This window comes from Colletotrichum destructivum, chromosome 10 (assembly GCF_034447905.1).
Source record: "Colletotrichum destructivum chromosome 10, complete sequence".
In the NCBI taxonomy this organism is placed as follows: domain Eukaryota; kingdom Fungi; phylum Ascomycota; class Sordariomycetes; order Glomerellales; family Glomerellaceae; genus Colletotrichum; species Colletotrichum destructivum.
Window position 1 is genome coordinate 2,227,069 of NC_085905.1, and position 18,539 is coordinate 2,245,607.

General features: G+C 52.9%; 7 protein-coding genes across 7 annotated transcripts; 2 read left to right on the forward strand and 5 right to left on the reverse strand.

Annotated features, from left to right (window-relative positions):
* Window positions 1-433: 433 nt before the first annotated feature.
* CDEST_14956 (Putative phospholipid/glycerol acyltransferase) lies at window positions 434-3,333 on the reverse strand. The gene is made up of 4 exons (XM_062931112.1): window positions 2,088-3,333; window positions 1,761-2,004; window positions 1,256-1,704; window positions 434-1,167 (listed from the first exon to the last, which is right to left on the reverse strand). The coding sequence occupies exons 1-4, from the start codon at window positions 2,333-2,335 to the stop codon at window positions 807-809; spliced, it is 1,302 nt and encodes a 433-aa protein (XP_062787163.1). The 5' UTR covers window positions 2,336-3,333; the 3' UTR covers window positions 434-806.
* A 2,068-nt stretch (window positions 3,334-5,401) lies between these two features.
* Window positions 5,402-6,465, forward strand: CDEST_14957 (uncharacterized protein; the record flags this gene model as incomplete). Its single annotated transcript, XM_062931113.1, has 3 exons — window positions 5,402-5,408; window positions 5,467-6,071; window positions 6,154-6,465. 3 exons carry the CDS (start codon window positions 5,402-5,404, stop codon window positions 6,463-6,465), a joined length of 924 nt encoding a protein of 307 aa, XP_062787164.1.
* A 1,178-nt stretch (window positions 6,466-7,643) lies between these two features.
* CDEST_14958 (Putative NACHT nucleoside triphosphatase, P-loop containing nucleoside triphosphate hydrolase) lies at window positions 7,644-12,272 on the reverse strand (the record flags this gene model as incomplete). Its single annotated transcript, XM_062931114.1, has 3 exons — window positions 7,644-11,403; window positions 11,458-11,532; window positions 11,588-12,272. 3 exons carry the CDS (start codon window positions 12,270-12,272, stop codon window positions 7,679-7,681), a joined length of 4,485 nt encoding a protein of 1,494 aa, XP_062787165.1. The 3' UTR covers window positions 7,644-7,678.
* Window positions 12,273-12,452: 180 nt separating this feature from the next.
* On the reverse strand, window positions 12,453-12,938 carry CDEST_14959 (uncharacterized protein; the record flags this gene model as incomplete). The annotated part of the gene is made up of 1 exon (XM_062931115.1): window positions 12,453-12,938. The coding sequence occupies one exon, from the start codon at window positions 12,936-12,938 to the stop codon at window positions 12,453-12,455; it is 486 nt and encodes a 161-aa protein (XP_062787166.1).
* Window positions 12,939-13,376: 438 nt separating this feature from the next.
* CDEST_14960 (uncharacterized protein) lies at window positions 13,377-14,527 on the reverse strand. Its single transcript, XM_062931116.1, has one exon. It carries the CDS (start codon window positions 14,435-14,437, stop codon window positions 13,661-13,663), a length of 777 nt encoding a protein of 258 aa, XP_062787167.1. The 5' UTR covers window positions 14,438-14,527; the 3' UTR covers window positions 13,377-13,660.
* Window positions 14,528-15,863: 1,336 nt separating this feature from the next.
* On the forward strand, window positions 15,864-16,955 carry CDEST_14961 (uncharacterized protein). The gene is made up of 5 exons (XM_062931117.1): window positions 15,864-16,054; window positions 16,153-16,258; window positions 16,326-16,367; window positions 16,435-16,498; window positions 16,575-16,955. Exons 1-5 carry the CDS (start codon window positions 16,002-16,004, stop codon window positions 16,661-16,663), a joined length of 354 nt encoding a protein of 117 aa, XP_062787168.1. The 5' UTR covers window positions 15,864-16,001; the 3' UTR covers window positions 16,664-16,955.
* An 87-nt stretch (window positions 16,956-17,042) lies between these two features.
* On the reverse strand, window positions 17,043-17,845 carry CDEST_14962 (uncharacterized protein). The gene is made up of 2 exons (XM_062931118.1): window positions 17,363-17,845; window positions 17,043-17,297 (listed from the first exon to the last, which is right to left on the reverse strand). The coding sequence occupies exons 1-2, from the start codon at window positions 17,829-17,831 to the stop codon at window positions 17,044-17,046; spliced, it is 723 nt and encodes a 240-aa protein (XP_062787169.1). The 5' UTR covers window positions 17,832-17,845; the 3' UTR covers window position 17,043.
* Window positions 17,846-18,539: the final 694 nt, after the last annotated feature.

Here is an 18,539-nt window from a genome sequence, read left to right on the forward strand (position 1 = left end):
CATAAACTTCGATGACTTGTGAACACATTTCTCCGCTAAAAGCAATGGGAAACACTTAGAATAAAAGGACACCCAGGAGTTGACAAGAATGCAAAGTTTGTTGGAAGGACCAACCGAAAGTATCTCGCGCGCGTCTTTTAAGATATGCCTGCTTCGCGCGAGTTTCCACACTTCTTGGTGTTCGTGCTGCTTAGCGCTTTGAATTCTACGCCGCCTCCTTACTGCAACCTAATCAGGTCTCATACTCCACCAGCGCGCTTAAACGTCTATTGATAGCATGGAAGAGATCAGTTGGGCAGGACTGGCGGAATTGACACACAGCTGCCGATCATGCCTGCAATCGTGCCTCCAGCATGTCGCACCCTCGTATCATCCAGACCGTCGGGTTTGGGCGCGCGTGTTGGTCGCATCACCGATGGAGACGACGGGGACCTTGACGAAAGATTGAAGGACAATACGCGCCATCGATGAAGTGAGACTGCGCGCTAAAAACAGATACAACCCGGCCGTTGAGATGGGCCATGAGCCCTGTATTGCAGCATGCGAACGCGCGAAGCGCCCGCGTCGTCAAAAAGCACAGAGAAAATCAATCCAAACACCCAGTGCACCGACCCGCCGAGAACCAGCCCGAATATTTCCGTGTAATGAGATCGCTCGCTAATCAATAGCCTCTCCGTGGGAATCACCGTGCCGAGTTATGTACGCGTAACCAACTGCCCCCTCCCGCCGCCCGATGACTCACGCGCCAGACCTTGACGCCCTCGCCACCAACAGCTGCAGCGCAGTCCTCCACACCCTAAAGTCACTTAAAGAACCGAGGCGAACCTCGCGATGGCGTTGATGATCATGCGCCAGATGATGCCGGCGGTGCCGACTACAACAAAGATCTGCCCCAGCTCGAACCAGTTTTTCAGACGGACCTCGGTCTCGAGATGGCCGCCCTCGATGTCGGGGCTCGCGGGGAAGCGGCCGGTAGACAGGTACTCCTCCATGAGAGCGTCCTTCTCGTACCAGCGCTCGCGGAGCCAGGCGTCGAAGGCCTTTGCGTCGTCGAGGGGAATGTCGGCGAGGCGGAAGCGCCGCCAGTGGAAGTTGACGGAGCGCGGGGGCCGGCCTTGGAAGTAGGTGCTGATGAGGGAGAAGTATTGGTCACCGAACTTGCCGCGGCTGGGAGAGAACTCGTTAGCATGCGTCACGGACGGATGCTGGGAAATCCGCAAGACGGCAAAGCGGGTGGGTGGGGGTTGGAACTTACGGGACGCCTTCGTAGGCAACGGTGCAGTCGTAGATGTACTCGAGCGAGCCCTTCAGCTCTCTGAGGCAGAAAAGGGTGCCGGTGCTGCGCGGGAGGAGCACGTGCTCCGGGTCCTTGAGGCCCATCTTCGCGGCCCAGGCGGCCGACTTGCGGCGGCCGTTGGTGGACAAGTTCGTGCCCTCGGGGAAGAGGAGGAGCCACATGGGGTTGAGGTACTCCTTGCCGTTGGCGGCGACGTGGCGCGTCTTGAGCTTGTCGATGCGATGCGCCAGACGGGGCTGGTCGGTGGCCATCTTGCGCGACATGAAGATGAAGCCGTAGAACATCATGCCGATTCCGACGCCGGGGATGTACTTGAGCGACTCCTTGAGGATGATGTAGATGTGGCCGTGCATGCTCGGGGCGTTTGCGTAGGCCACCCACCAGAGGTACAGCCAGTCGGTATAGATCTGCCGCGCATGGTGTCAGTGTTACGCTTTCCATGACTCTGTTTAGGGCGTCGAACCTGGTGGTTTGCGACCAGAACGAGGCGCTCAGGGAAGTTGAACTCGACCCTGCCGTCAGGCGTCTTTCTGATCTGGCCGTTCATAGATTTGTCGCCGCTTATGCGTATCGTACTGTTGCTCCACATGTGCGTCATGGCCGTGATGGTCAGGCCAAATGACTGTTTCGTCAAGGCCATGTAGGCGTAGAACATTTCGCGGTTGTAAAAGTATAGCGGGATGCCGAGCATCTGGGTCGTGATGATGCTGCGCGCGACAGGTGTCAGCGGTGTTACCGGGAGGCGCTGTCGCATTGACGGGCGGAGCGCCGGAGGGAAGGGGAGACGTACGCAAGACAGCAGGCGGCGAAGTAGAGGCCAAAGGTCAGTCCACGAAGGAGCTGCATGGGGAAGCTGTACTTGACCCGGCCGGCCGGATGGGGGTCGCTCGGTTTCCTAGTCAAGCCGGCCTTCGGGGCCGCCGCGGGAACCTGCTCGGGGTCGATTTTCTCGTGGACGTCGGTCGCCATGATGGCGGTATGTGTTTGCTGGTTCGATGGGAAGGCCGGCAACGAGGTTGAACGCAGAGGGTCGTTCATCGGATAGGGAGAGGAGAAGGAGGAGGAGGGTGAGGATCGAGGGGCGTAGTCGGCCGGTGTCGAGAGGGCAGTTACGTGGTGTTTGACCGAGAAGAACTTGGTTGCGGGCCTAGAGGGTTATGTCGTAGTGTCGCGTGCAAACTGGCATGTGAGACAAGCAAGCAGCTGGACAAGTCGGAAGCCGGGGGGATGCCTGGTCCGGCGGGGTCAGGACGGGGGAGGAGACGGTCGATCACAGCCACCGAGAGTGGGGTGCGTAGCAGCTTAGGAGACTGCTCGTGTTCGGCCACCGGTGGCCGAGTATTTGTAAGGTGGTCGCGGTCTTCGTTCGTCGTTGGGTTGGGTCGGCGGGCGTCTTGAAGAGGAACTGGGAGCTATTACGGATGCGATGTCATGGCGGTCCGTAGGTTTGCCAGTTTAGAAAAAGGATAATGTGACGACGGATGGTAGGTAGCTAGGTAGCAAGCAAGGTAAAGGTTGGTCAACAGACAAGTTACCACAGATGGGCAGGTACTTAGGTAGGCAGAGCCAATGTGACGCAGATGGCTAAATGCCGGATGGGCTAAGGTGCCTCTGAAAGCTGCCAAACCATGCTGCTGACTACACGCTTGCATGGTGCGGTCTCGTGTGTTGGCCTGAGATAGTCTGGGATGGGTTGTTTGGGCTGAGTCTGACCGAGTTTGGAGCGGCCGAGCGCGGCCTTGGAAGGTTGGGGTGGTGTGGTGTGCTGCAACACTGTGTATATTCGGAGGGGAAGAGGGGCAGGCTCCTCCCTTTGCGCAAACGCAATGACCGCACGCATCACTGATTCGCTGCGGGGAGGGGAAATGGATATCAGAGATTTGGAGATGGACATGGAAATGGAGACGGATGGATAAAGAAACTGGATGAGCTAAGCCGACCTGACATTGCCGGCATCTCCGGAAAGACAAGTTCTGTTCTGTTCTGGATTCTGGAAGCTGCACCGCGTCGCACTTGCCCGTCTTTGGTGCTGCCTGCCGCTGCGGGCCCTGCGAATCCATGGAGAATTGGAGATGGACGCCGAAAGAGGAACGGCCCTATGGCGGGGCACAATGCACGGGCCATTCCGGATGCAGCGTGACGCCATGGATCATTAAATAGCCGAAGTCCGTCTCTTCATCGTCCCCGCTTGTCTCCACTTGCGAGACATGGTCGGCCTTTTCCGAGCCAATCCCGCCGCTGATGATTTGCTTGGCCACTGCTTCGGTGCGTCTTCGGTGAGGCCAAGGTGGATGGCGCCATGAAGTTGTTCTCACCGGCGACGTCCGCGTCCTGTACTCAGCCTGACGCCCAACGAGGATGCTTCCTCCACTTGCCATCGCAATTGACCTTCATCACATGCAAATTTGGGATTCAAATGTTTTTGAAAAGAATTCTAAGTATTTACCGTCCAATTCCCAATCATGCATGATCCGAAGTCCCGTTTCAAGCAGCCATGGGATCAACTCAATTCAACGTCTGAGCCATAGCTCTGTCAACAACACGCTTCATGCAGCCACGGATACGCTCGGCCACAGCCGGACGCTTGCTTCTGCGTCGACGCATCCTGCTTCAAGATTCCACGTCTAATTTGTGTCGTGATACGACCTCATCTCACAACCTCTAGGTATGACTGTATGGCGCGGGTTGCAGCTGTTCGTTCATTAGGTTCCTGGGACTGAACTGCGCGAAACCAGACTCTGCAATTCATCTGAGCTCTCAGCAATTTAATAAATCCGTACAAAAAATTGACTACGCACTATTTCCAACCAGCAAGAATAGTCTAGCGTATCAATGGATTGACCACTCACCATAGGCCCTGCCTTTGCCGGGGTCCGTCACGGCCTTTTTGCAGTCCAAAAGCAGATGAGGTAGATAAGTACACGCCGACAGGCTCAGATTCCGGATTGTAAAATATTGAGAGCGACGTGTGTGTTCTGAAGACTGAGGGTTTGCGCCCTTTGTCAACGACCGCTTGCCTTGAGTATAGAGATGCTCATATGTACATTGCACACAGGAAACCCAGTTTATCGATTGCTGTCGTTGGTATGAACTACCAGAAGAGCCCCCTAGAATCTTATCCAGATCTCCGCCTTCGTTATGTACCTGCAACACCATCCGGTGGATATAACATCTCTTGCGCTTTCTCCCCCGGAGGTTGAAAACCACATCTAGACCGCCAAGTAGGCCGCCCGTGCTTGCATCATAACTCTGGTCACATGTCAACTAAACAGAAAGAAAACTGTCTTCTCATGTTACTAGCTCGGGCGATGGTCTATTACGCTGGGCTTTTCCGCCTGCCTCAATTTCCTGGGTATACTCGAAACTCAGTGCCGGGTAATAAGTTTTGACTGTTCAAAGTCTAGACTATGGTCTGGAGACGCTCTGCTGAAAGTATAGACCGTCGATTTTATTTTGCTTCTGATATCTAGACCTTTCAAATTACATATAACATAGTTCAAACAGTTTTCCTAACCAAGCGACTTGGATGTCAAACTGGTGATACATTGCTCTAGTCACCAGATCAATGCTAAGACATACACTGCATTTTCTTAGTAGGGTTGGAACTCAACCTTGAGCTGTTTCCAAGAATTGATTACATACACAAGAAGAAGAGTGGTCCTTAACATTAAGGCATTAGTATGTATCATGAGGGAGAAGCAAGAAATGAATACACCAGGTTGAGCCTGGACTTAGTCTTTTGGGAAAGAACGACCTAGATATGAGACCGATCAGTTCCTTCCTTCTTCAGAGGCTCCCTTTCTTCTTGTTTTTTTCTCTCTCTCTCTCTCTCTCTCTTGCTTCTCTCATCCTCCTCCACAACCCTCACCTTGACTCGTCTCACTTGAGTTGGCCGGCAAGGAGATTTCTTCCCTTCAACACCGCCTCCTTTGCCTTTTACTGCAACGAACTTGCCGTTCTTATTTCTCTCTCAAACAAGGACAACGGAGATTCACAATCCGTTGTTCAGTGACTGGTTCTGGCCAAGCAAAGAAAAGCAAGCACAGTTTCTTCACTGCATAACCTGCAAGCCGCGACAAGTTTAAATAAGCAAGACTGCCCGACATGGATTGTATTGTTTACCCTAATCTATTCTCTGGTCCACTGTCGCTAATCTAAACATACACCAGCTAATTACGCTCTGTTTATGATGTACATGCATCCAGCCTCTGGCAGTCTCTATGGTGTTGATGGGACTACTGTGCTTGACGGCACCTGTCAGAGCGCTCTCAAAAAGCCAATGCCTACCCGATTGCTGCTCCCAACCAAGCCTGGCAAGACCGGACCTGGCTCCATCAGCCACGACATCTTCCTCAACATTGTCGACATGCTTGTTAAGATAGCGCAGGAGGAAGCCAAGCCTTTGAGGTTCTGGGTCGTTTACAGCCCTAACAAAGAGGGAAGCGTTGCCCTCAGAGGTCGCGATAACTCCTTTCACTCAGACAAGGCAGAGTGGTCCATCTTCCAGAAGCAGCGTTTCTTTACCATCCGCCTCCCTCTGCAGATCTGCAGCAAGACCCGCAGCATTGTTAACCAGAAGTTCCTTCGCTTCAAGGCCTTTGAGACCTGCTCCCAGGACCTGGCTGACGTCTGGATCCTCCCCAAGGTCGACTACTTCTGCCTGCCTCTCTGCAGTATCAACATCAACCTCGCCGAGGCGCTCAGCAACTACCACGCCAACGCCGCTCTCCAGCAGAGCCATTGCTCGCGCTACATCCTCTACCAGATTCAGAAGGTCCAGCTGAACTGCCCACCAACTGTCGCCGGCGAGCACCGGCTTTGTGAGCTCCCTTGTGGCCCTGCCCCGCCTCGCCGAGATCGCCATCCTCTATACCGAGAGCTACGGCATCCACAGAATGTACGACTTCAAGCCCTTTCAGGCCGGCGTCATCGACATCCCCGACAAGCTCACGAGCCTGGTTATGCTTCGGGAGGAGCACGGCTGTAACTTCGAGGCTTTCTGGGCCCCGTTCAAGGCCAAGGGCGTCCGCCTCCTGGCCAGGCTGAGCCCCTCCACCGACATCGTGCTCGAGGTCGTCAGCACCCGCGAGGGAGCTCGCATGCAGTGGCTGCCCCATGTTCTTGACGGAGACATGATCGAGGAGCATTATTGGCGGCTCCGTCTGTAAAATGCCCCACCGGCATCATGTATCGTGGAAAGGACACACGATAAGAAGGATCGGTTCTCTAGTTGGTTTCGCTATGTGGTCGTCAATCGGAACGGGAACTTTGGCTCCGAACTTTGATTCAGAACATTGTTTCAAAACAATAGCCTAGTTAACGCAGAAGGAAAACAAAGGTCTTGATATCGTCAAGCCCCATGATTGTGGTTTCAGTCCTCGTGAACCGAACGTATGCCTGCAACGAGTGGTGATGCATGTCGCCCCAGAGCTGTTGCTGTTCTATCTTATCCATGAGACCCGAGGGTTAGTTCTGATCCCATCATATCTATCAGTGGACATCCTCCGAGACAGCTCAGTTGGGCAATTTGTCGACTTTTCTTGAGGCCGAGCAGCTCCTAGCAACAGACGCGAGGCCTCCAAGGATTTCACAGAGAAAGTGACTTCGAGAGTGATTCTCCATATCTCCCTTACCTGGCACGCACGAAGTCTTTCATGGTCTCACCTCGTCTTGTTGGATTTTTCCAGGATTCGCCTCGGCCGTCCCATCCGATGTCATGTCATACCGGAAAACACACCGGCAAAGTCTGCAACTGCTTTCAACCATTTTGTATTGAGAGAGCTGACCAGTGGAAAGGTTTTCGCTGAAAGGGAACGATTGGAAACCCCGTTGTCTCTAAAAATAATGTTGGAATCGCGTTAGGGTCTCGCTAAAAGGAAGAAGGCACCTACATGTCTATCGACTTTGCGCGAAACTGCATCTTCGTTATCCTGTTGGCGAGACGACATCGCGTCAGATTTCGGCCCCCCCTTGTCACACTTTGAGGATTCTAGGTTCGATTCCTAGGTAGGTCGTGATACATTTTACTGTTCACACCTCTCTTCCTCTCCTTTTTGAACTCGATCAAGTCCAAATTCGGCATTCACGACTCACCAAACTTACAGGTGGGTTCAGCAGAGCATGGAGCGCCGATGCCCTTTCCCACCTGCAAGATGTTTGGTCTTCAGACTGGACACAGAACAAGTCACTTACAGGCCACAATTAGTTTCCAGGCTTTATTATAATCGTCCATGTCGCAATTACTGACAGTCTCTTCTACGGCCAGACAGACAGACAGCTGGTTCCTGCCAGATCTGTGAGTTGCCGATATACAGTCAAACACCCCTTACACCGCGAATACTTTTACAAAATCTACTTTCCCATTTCTTGGTCCTTCTGTCTCTAGTCTGACGATTGAAGAATCAATTTGTGGGATCCGTCCAGACACCTAAAACCTGCCTGAAAACAATCCAAACAGATGACAAAATCGCCTCCGGGGCACTCTTTGCACCAATGGTATGATTTGCTTTCCGGAAGGCAGATCGTACAAACATCGCACCAGCCCAAATCTGGATTGAACAAAGCTGCCCTGTCTCCCGTCGGCGTGTTCTCGTTGCCTGGCTGCGCTTCTGTTGTCCCCTGCGAATGCTTGAATAGGAGCTGAATGGTCTGATAATCTCCGCTCTGCCTCGCCCAGCAAAGAGCGGACCGGCCCAATTTGTCCTTGTGATTGAACCAGACGCCGTCCTCGTTGAGCAGAAGCTCTGCCACGCCTGCGAATCCATCCCTTGCCGCCGCAATCAGAGGCGTCGCATTGTAGCGGTCCATGGCATTGGCAGATGCCAGACGGGAAAGCAGCAGCTTAACAACCTCACTGCGCCCTTGCGTTGCTGCGTAAAAGAGGGGTGTGCGCCTGAAGTTGTCCCTAGTGTCGGCGTGAACTGGGAATCGTTCGAGGAACAGCCGGACCAGCTCGATGAAGCCTTTTTGTGACGCAACATGCAGCGGTGTCCAGCCCTTGTTTTCGGCGACGAAAATCTCTGCCCCCTTGCTGATGAGCAGCTTGTCCACCTCGACATTGGTTCTGCTGCGCTCGTCTCCAACTGACGCAACCGCACCATTTTCAACAAGTAATCTGGCTACCTCAACGCAGCCGTTGGCTGAGGCAGCGTAAAGCGACGTCTGTCCATTGCAGTCCCTAGCTGCTGGACTTGCTCCTTTCTCAAGAAGGAGCCTGACTACCTCAACGTGGCCATTAGCTGAGGCTGAATGAAGCGACGTCCATCCATTGTTATTCTTAGCTGCTGGACTTGCCCCCTTTTCGAGAAGTAGTTTGGCAACCTCAATGTGGCCATTAGCTGAGGCTAAATGAAGCGGCATCCATCCATCGTGATTCTTAGCTGCTGGACTTGCCCCCTTTTCGAGAAGTAGTTTGGCAACCTCAATGTGGCCATTTTGGGAGGCTGAATGAAGCGGCGTCCATCCATCATAGTCCCCAGCTGTTGGACTTGCCCCCTTCTCGAGAAGTAGTTTGGCAACCTCAATGTGGCCATTATGGGAGGCTGAATGAAGCGGCGTCTCTCCTGTGTTGTCGATGACTGCAAGATTAGCTCCGTTGTTAAGCAGCAACTCAACTACCCGGTAATGTCCGTTTCGCGCGGCAAATTCAAGCGCTGTTGATCCGTCTTTGCTAGTATCTGTGATGTTGGCTCCATTATCGAGGAGAAGTCTAACAATTTCAGGATGGCCTTTGATGGCAGCTACGATCAGTGCCGTCCACCCGCTCTTGGTGGCCGCTGAGATATCTGCTCCCTTTTCCAGGAGTAGCCTTACCAGCTCGATATGGCCTTTGCTGGCAGCTACACTCAGTGGCGCCTGTCCACCCTTATCGACAAATTCGATATCTGCCCCCCTTTCAAGGAGCAATCTGACCACCTCAATATGGCCACTGTCAGCAGCTGAACATAGTGGCGTCCAACCTTCATCATCAGCGACTGTTATGTCTGCTCCTATGTCAAGGAGTAGCTTCACTACCTCAACATAGCCGTTAGAGGCAGCTACGATCAGTGGCGTCCACCCATTCTTGTTAGGCACTGAGATACCTGCCCCCCTTTCAAGAAGGAGCCTCACCACCTCAAGATGGCCGTCAGCAGCAGCTGAATTTAGTGGCGTCCAAACATCATCATCAGCGACTGCGATGTCTGCTCCCTTGGCGAGAAGGAATCTGACTACTTCCAGGTGGCCATTGCCCGCGGCTGCAGTTAGCGGAGTTCTTCCGTAAACGTTCTTAATCGTCAAGTCGCCCCCCTTATCGAGGATCAGCTTCAGCACTTCGAGATGACCGTTCATTGATGCCGAATAGAGAGGCGTTCGTCCTCGGTAACCTGTGACGTTGACTTTGGTACCTGCTTCAAGCAGCATTCGCGCAACTTCCAGACTCCCCCTTTCGCATGCAACCGCAAGCGCTGCTCTTCCCGACTCTGAGCTTTCGTTCGGATCGTGTTTGCAGTGTTGTATGAGATGTTTGACGACCCCTGTCAGTCCCAAACGGGAAGCATAGTACAAGGGGCTTGCCGCTGTTTCCGTCGCCTCTGGATCCAAGTCCTCGCCGTTGAGATCAAACCACTTTCTCCAGGACTCCCAAGTCTTGAAGCGTCCGTCAAAAAGGGCGTTCATGGCCTCCACCAACGGCATGTCATCCGCCTTGCTCAAATCGGTGTGCTGGTGCCAATGCTGCGCGGCGTAATTTCGGAACGAAGTCCCAGTTGGATATTCGTCTTCAACAGAAGACTCATCCCAGACCCGCTGGATGCTGATGTAGCGGAGACACAGCTTAGCAAGGGTTACACCCTCGAGGGTTTCGTTCGATGCGCGCAGGCTTTCATTGGCGAGTAGAACCGCTCCCCGGGACGGAATCTTGTACAACAGGTACTGCTTGACCGAGAAGTGCGTCAGGTGTATGTTCCTGGATCCAGGAGAGGAGTCCGACGGAGTGCCCCTTATTTCAATCAAGGATCCGCAAAGACCCAAGATCTCACTTTCAATGTAGTCGTCGTCAATGGAGTCCGGCAACTCGTCGATCGGCAGATCGTCACAGTCATCGTTGATGAGAACGGCTTCAGTGATCTCGCAGACAGTCAGAGGTCGCAGAGCGAACGCGACCCACCGGAGCAAGGAGAATGCTCTATTTCTTTCCGCGTCTCGCAATCCCTCGATCCTCTCCCAGGTCCGATCGTAGAGACGGTCGAGGCCGGCCGGGGTCTCGTCAATGTCTTTCTCGAGCTGCTTTTTATTCCTGCCTTTCCTCAAGAACCCCTCTTGCATCTTGATCCACTGGAACTGCCCGTTGCTGCGATCGGCCATTCTCTGAGAGATGCTGAGTCTTGTTGGCTCGTCTTTGTTCGGCAGCTTGCTGTTGACGATGCTTCTGGAGTAGGCCACGTTGTCGTCACGGACGTCTTCGGGAGATATCGCATACTTGCTAAAACCAGGGAACTGCGAGAGTTCTTGTCGAATCTCTGGTTCGTTGCGGCTGGTAACCAAAATTCGGACAGTGGTGTCGGTAATTGCTTGTCTGAGCTCTTCGAGAAAACGGGCTACCGAGTTACCGTCGTTGCGGTTCTCGCCCAGCCAAGTGCATTCGTCCAGGCCGTCTAAGACGAAGGTGCAGAACGGCACAGCTTGCAGAACCTCGCGGAAGAGCTTCATAATAGTCGCCCGCGTTGCGACCTGCTCGTGTTGGGCCAACCGTTTCTTGTAAACCACGTCCAAAGCCGCTGGGCTTCTGAAGAAGACCGTCGCAATCCACGATCTGATGACTGCATAGGGATCATCGCGACCCTCAAATTTGGATGACAGAAAGAAATGTGCGACGGGTGTTTGAAGACTGGACGAAAGAATCTCGACCAGTTTGGCACACAGAACAGTCTTGCCGAACCCTGCCGGGCCATTGATCCAGAGCACGCTGGCGCCATCGGGCGAAGTCTCAGGTGAAAGCCATCCAAGTACGCTGTCTCGCTCTAATACCCACTCGCATGTCCCCTCCAGTCTCTTCTTGATCGAGTCGTCGCAAAGATCGTTCGAAGACGGGGAACCTAGCCAGGCGAGTAGGTCTCTCTTTGTTTCGGCTGGGACCCGTTAATAACCAGAAAACAAGGCTATGGTGGTATTCTCATACGTACCTCTCATTTCTTCTTCGGCCTTGTCTATGAGCGACTGAATCTTTGCAAGCCAATTATGTTCGCTTGGGGAAGCATCTTCACACTGTTAGGTCGAGAAGACATGCAGTCAAGGAAGGGAATCGGGTCGAACCGCGTATGTCTGCAGCTGATGCTGATGACTTTTGTCCTAACTGTATCTCCTTGGAATCGTTGATAGGAACCAAACTGTACAGATGCTGCACTAGTACGGCAACTGTCTGGACGTTCTTTGTCCGCTTCGATTTCCCAGTAAGCGCCCAGGAGGTCATTTTCCATTTTGAATTCGCAGACGCTCCATGGTGAGACTGCTTCATCCGTTGTGAAGGAAGTAAGCCGCTTTTGAGGAAGTCGCCGTCCATCAGCGTTGTTGTTTGAAGCGTTGCATCGTCTGAGCCGCCACAAAAGTCTTGGATGCTGGACAACAGCTTGCGGACGACTTCTAGTGTTTTCCCGTTGTCGAGAGCAGGATGATGGTTGTCCGACAGCTTTCCGTTTTCGATGCCGACGGCATGGCCCCATTGTTCCAAGAGATGCTTGGCGGCGTCGAGCTGTGTGGTCAAGGAACGCGATTCACGGTCAAAGTTCTTGTAAGAGTCGAACCTTTCGACGGCTTCCAGGCAACTGGAGAAGAGGCCAGCCAGGCCCGCGACTCCAACTGCAAGTCCTATCGGCTCCATGGCGAGATGTTTGAGGTTGCTAAAACTCGACAAAGGGAGAGAGAGGGAGGGGCGGAGGCATAGATCTTCTACTTGGGCGATGGGTTTGAGGCGCAGCCGGTCTCCAAAGCTGACATGCATCTGCAGGTGCACTTTTCGTCCACGGCTGCATCTCTTTGCCAGCGCATGCATCTCGCATCAATCAGGCAACCAATAGTGACACATGATTGTGAAGTCATGAGGCGAGCGGTGGATACGAGCCCTGGCAATGGGTGTGTACCACATGTCTAGCAGGTTTGCCTGCCTCGTGAGAGACGGCTGTTAAGTGCAGGACTTTACCCCCAGCCCGTGACGTGGGCCCCCAAATGAAGAAGGCATAAATAGGACCCAGCAGAGCCTCTGAGGATGCGAAGCCCCAAATAACCTCAAACTATTTGTCCATAGCGGCGCGGGGACGGTGCCGTGAATATGAAGTCCCGGCGCTAGCTGCGTGGAGCTGCCGCGGAATTTGGGCGTCCGGACGGCAAAAGTGGCACCGGGCAGTTCCCACATCCTCGAGCATGCGAAAGTTGAACGCGTGGCTGCTGGTCGTCCACGTTCTGGCCATGAACTCGCCTCGTAGACCAAAGATGCGTCGACGATGGCCAGCTCCTGGGTTTTGATCTCGTCGTCTGAGAGGGAACAGAACTGGACGCGCAGGTTGCCCTGCCCGAGGGAGGAGTAGGAGGCGCCCCAGCCGAGGGACAGGAACATGTCGCTGAACTCCAGTTCAACTGGATCCAACCAACTGTCTGAGTGCAGAGCCATAGAGATTGGAACAGTAATAGTGACTAGTAAGGGCCACCAAAAGTATTCCAGTCATATGTATACGCTGGTTACAAGATTAGTACAAAAGTCTATCCCTAACGTAATTAGTGTAGACAATCAATAGACTAAATCTTGGCAATTCAGGAGCAAGGTGTGCGTATTGCCCCTTACGTTTACTTGGCATTGCTCGGATGTTGTTAGGTGGGTCGATGTTAGGGTCTAGCCAAGCCAGCAGTATAATACTCGTTGCCGGGAGTCAAGATCATGGATGTTTATGCACACTCCGCAGAGTATCATGTTACAAATCTGCCATCGTCGCTCCTAGCAAACCTGTATCCGCCACGCGAACCTGGCATCCATCTTCGAACTTGTAGGCATGGAAAAATATTCGTAGTTAACAATACGATAAAGGAAGCATAGAACCGCAAGTGATGCATCAATGAGTTGATTCACACGAACTCTAACATTACGCGACTTGAGTGACATGAGATAGAAGAACTTAAAGACCACCGACTGCTCTACTCATCTAGCGGCTAGTAGCATATAACAAAGCTGGATTATGACGATAACTTCCTTCCATTGCACGCCCAGCCAGTGATACGTGCCGTTTACGCTCCGCTATCTACAGCAACTCGGAACCCCTGAGTCCTTCCAGCCCTAGAGGAACACACTCAGTCTCCGAGCGACTAGGATCTGGGGAAGAAACAATGTAATATGAACGCTCAGTGGTGGCTGCCCGAGCCTTCGCAGTAAGGAATGGGGTATGTCTTGCTCGCACAGAGGCGCATCACACCGGTAACCCAGTCCATGCCGCCGTAGTTCTGGCTCGTGTGGCTGTTGGCCGTGAAGGTGCCCTTCTGCCAGTTGTCGGTGCCGCAGGACTTGTACACGTTGCCGAAGACGCGGTGAGTCCACGGCTGGCTGATGATGGTGCCGTAGTAGCCGAGCGGGACAGTGTAGGTGATGGTGGTCGTGTCGGTCGTCGTCCACGTCTTCGTGTAGTCGGCATTGAGGCTGATGCCGATGGCCTTGATGGGGAAGCTGATGCCGCCCCCGAATGAGACCTGGTTGGCGACCGAGTACCCGTGTGAGACGGCGATGAGGACGGGCGCTTGCTGCGCTCCCCACACGGCGGACATCTGGACATCCCAGTCGAGGAAGTCGGTCGAGCCGGTGACGTGGATCTCGGTGTTGAGGCCAGGGCAGTCACGGGCCTCAAGCGTCGATGTGACATTGGTCACGTTGAGGTGGTCGAATGTGTCAACGACCTTGTCGTTGCCGCCGTACGTCAAGACACCGGTCTCCTTGAGTGTTTGGAACTCGGCGTCCTTGAGGACCTGGTATTTCCCGCCGACGCCAAAGAGAATGACGTCGTCGTGGGCGAGATCGACGGAAGAGATGGAGGACAGGAGACTCTCGGCATCTGCATGGGTGCCTTCAGGTGTTGGGGCTGCCGTCGCAGCAATAGCGAAGAGAGCGAACGGAAGTGTGAATCTCATGACTGCGGAATGCGAGAGCCGAGGGCTGTAATGTATTCACAGTGAAGGAAATTATTGAATAGAGTCTTTCTTGTGTGAGAGAGGATGCTGCTGCTTGGCGAAGAGTTCAATATGATCTGGGGGGAGATCCTATGCTTCTTATGGTTTCGTTGTTTACTATTATCTGGATTCCCCAAAGACACCCGGGCCTGCATGTTTCGGCAACAAGTGCCTTTCCCGATGATTCCATCCCACCCCTCGTTGCCCGAATTACAATGACTAGCAGTTGATGACTTCCGCCCACCCAACCACCCACTCGGTCATCCACTTGGTCATGAGGCAATCTGGAAATATCGGTGTAAGATAGCAACTGGTTGACCCAGAGTCTTTCACGACTGGCACGAGAGTAGAGGACCAGAATCCACGTGTGCCTGCCAATGGAGGGTCCAAGGGCACGACATGTGGTTCACAGTGGTTGTCAGCACATTATTGTCCAGATGGAGTAATATCGAATGAACATCGAGAGAAACATGGATATGACTCGTTTAGTGCGAATCTCCTGGTTGCTCTTTGCCCCGTACGAGATAACGGTAGAATAGACTGCATGCTAGGGATGCCAGGATGCTCCATAACACACGAGGATCATCAATCACGGGATATATCACTACGAACCGAAAGTTCCGCACTATTGTTTCAAACTGAATGGAAGCATCTTTAGAGCCCGAGTGAGGGGGATCAAACCTCCAGGAAACCGAGTCGATTGAGCGTTGGTTTTCGATCTCAATTCTTTCGCTGTCAGTGCTTGCGAGTTTGCAAGGGTTTGGAGTTCGTCGCGCCTTTCGGTCGGTTCAGAGTGTTTCTAGCAACTATGGTAGAAAAGTCTATGCCCACTTTGAGTTGAGACCGTGGAGTAAACATTATCAGTTATCGACTCTAGTAGCGCCAAAAGGCCATGAGGGTACTCGAATTTCTTGTTGTTGACTCAGGTCAGCCCCCACAGCCTGCACGTCTGTCATTCGTGGGATGCGTATCCCGCACGGAATATCGGCACCAGAAAGCGTTGTCGGAGGTCGAAAGTAATTGCAATCAGCGGGTCTCGAGTCGATGGCGGGCCCGACTAATGTGCCGTCATCCGCGGACCACGAGCTCCGAATCCCTCGCGAGTTCGGTAGTCCGTATGCCGATCCCCTCGTGCCCTTCATGTTTTAGCTTATCTAGGTAACAAGCAATTGCGATTCAGAACACGCACTTACAAGCAACCTTGAAAACAATACACGTGGGGGGGGACCGGTGGGAGAGGGCAGTATCCACCTTACAACAACGGGGGCAAGACTAGGCAACCCGCAATCTATCAGATGATCAATCATTGACTCGAGCTTCGTTTTTGAAATGATAGTGATAGTGCCAGGAGAACCGAGTCGACATATCCGGACTTCATGGTCTGCAGGATCCGCGAACCACTACTTAAGCCATAGCGTTCCGGATTATATCTGTAGATCAATCAGCCTAGACCGCACGAGCCTCTTGTTTGAACAACCCTGCCAGCTTGCTTTGATTCTACTCATCACATAATTCAAAAACAGCCATGCGCTTCTCAACATCTGCTTTGGCGGGTGCCGTCTTCTTCGCCTTCTTTGCGTAAGTTCTCAGTGGCCACCACAGTTTACGTATCTTAGCTTTGTCTGCCCAGGTCGACACACGCGATCAAAACCGTCTCGAGACTGACATCGTGAAAGTGACGCGCGCTATCATGACTCCTGCACTTGCCACAACGGCGGAACTTACAACTGGCGTCTGACCACCAAAGCATGCGATTCGGAGAGGGCCTTGCTCGCTCAACTTGTAAGTCGCTGCCCCCACTGGCAACATCTCTCCTTGGGACTGTCCAGTCAATCTAACGTTCAAACAGAAAAGTTGGGGAAGCGTCCAATATGACACACCCAGCGGAAGGGTGAGCCATTCCTACCGTCGGCGAACACTGCCGGCGTGAGTGTTTCCATGCTGACATAACCCCCTAGTGTCGGTCGGTTGGAGTCAAAGATCTGATCTCTGGTGATGATTTTGAAACGCTCTGCAAGGCTGGTAAGTGGATTCGAAATCTCCAGAGCTATGGGGGTTGTGGTGCAGTGAACTGAGAATAACCTCTTGTTTCCGACAGTTGCGTCGCAAGTCGGCTTCCCGTGCGCGTTCGACAACTCACTGACATGCTATGCCGACCCGGACGCCGTTTCCTCTTGGTGCGATTAGGCGATGTTGAGCTGGTGGCGGACACTCGGCGGAGCGGCCCCGCCAATATCGAATACGAGGCTTCAAGACTGTATTGGAAAGTGATGGAGGAGCGAGACTTTGCCGTGCAGGCTATCACTCGGCAAGAACACTACAACGGTACGGGAACGGATATTCATGTCATTATAAATGCTGCACAAACTATGTAATTTTACTATTACCACTAGGACAGACGCAGGACTGGGTCATCTTCTTAGCCTCGAGGAATAAGCTCCATCAGCTGCTGTGCTGTTGTCCCAAATTTCTTCTTTCCATCAGAAAGGGGTCTTTTTGAAGGACCTAAGTCGTGGGCAATCAGAATCCTTGATTCGTTAATCTGATACGCACGCGTTCCAGACACCCTAAAGAGCGCATGGCCAGATCAAGTTGTCTGACAAGTCAACCGCCTTAGTCTTCTTTTCAGGACAGAGCTTCCGGTCCAAGCCGCAGGCCGTAGTCCCGCACCAGTCGTTTTCGTTGCACAGCCATACTCTGTAGCTAAAGACGTGACGGTCATTGCCCTTCTGGCAGCGGTTGACCTTGACCTTGTACGGGTTCTCGGGGCCGAACTTGTCCAGAGGCACATACGCCCAGTTATTCGTGTTCGTGGCCCACACTGCGCGCGAGTTAGAGTCAGTCGGTCAATGCAAGAGGTGAGGGAGCGCGGCGTGGGTGACGAACTTCCAAAAAGACCGCCGTTCGAGTCGCAATGCTGTTGCACGCCGATCTTGGTAAGTCCCGCGTTTTTGGCGCGTTCTCCGATGTCTGCGTTGATGTGGAACGTGTAGTATGAGTAGTCGGGCTCTGCGCTCAATGGCGTCTTGATGCACGCGTCACCTGACGGCTCCGGTGCGCGAGCAACAAGTCCCACCGCACGCCCCTCAAGCATGGCTGTTGGGCTGGCCTCGACGACAACAGAGGAGGCGAAAAGAGTGACGAAGGGGAGAAACTGGGAGTAGTGCATGGTTGCGATGCTGTCTGGCGGCTTCGGGATGGGTATAGCTGGAGTAGTGGTGCGACCTGACTTCGCCTGAGCAGTAAAAGTGTTGGGTAAAGAGTGACTGATAGTTGGGTAAGTAAAGACTGAATGGTGGTTGGAATGACAAATTCCCATGTCAAGGTTTCCGTCCATCCGCGGGCAAGCGGTCATTTATACTATAGAATGTCATACGCACGATGGGGTGTTGGGAACTCGCATTACTCGGTCAAAGCCGAGAGTTTAAAAGTTACTACAATTATGAATGCTTGGCGCCGGAGGCTATGTTGTCAAATGATCTGCAAAGAAAAGTAGTGAGAGATTGCACGAGGAAATGCAACACTGTTAGTCTGGCCAGCAGAGCTTGGCGTCTATAATATGAGAGAGCTATATTCTATTTTAGAGGGCGATCGACAAATTCTAAGCCGGCGGGTCGTCTACTAACCAATTAGCCAACCAAATTAAACACGAAGAATCCCCCCCCACTGCGGCAATCGGCAAAAGCATCACATAAACAAAGGGGCCTGCATGTGCAACGCCATTGCATTGATGCTCAGGAGATGATGAATGGTAGATAAAATTTGAGTTATGGAGTTATAGGCAATCTCCCGAAGCTCAATGTTCTTATTTAGTAGTTGTGGTTGTCTAAGTAAAACATGTACACACTATGGACGCGTTTCACTTTCAAGGCTTGGAGATCCGTTCACCAAAAAAGCATTACGGGCCCTACGAAGAATCAAGACAACGCAGCAGACAAAAACGTCAATGATTCGTTTTCTGGCTCTTTCTTAAATTCTTTCCCTCTTGTCCGTCTTCAAGACCAACAGGGCCCAAGTCTCATGAGAATGGTAAACCGGGGTGATAGACGGTCTAAGTATCAGG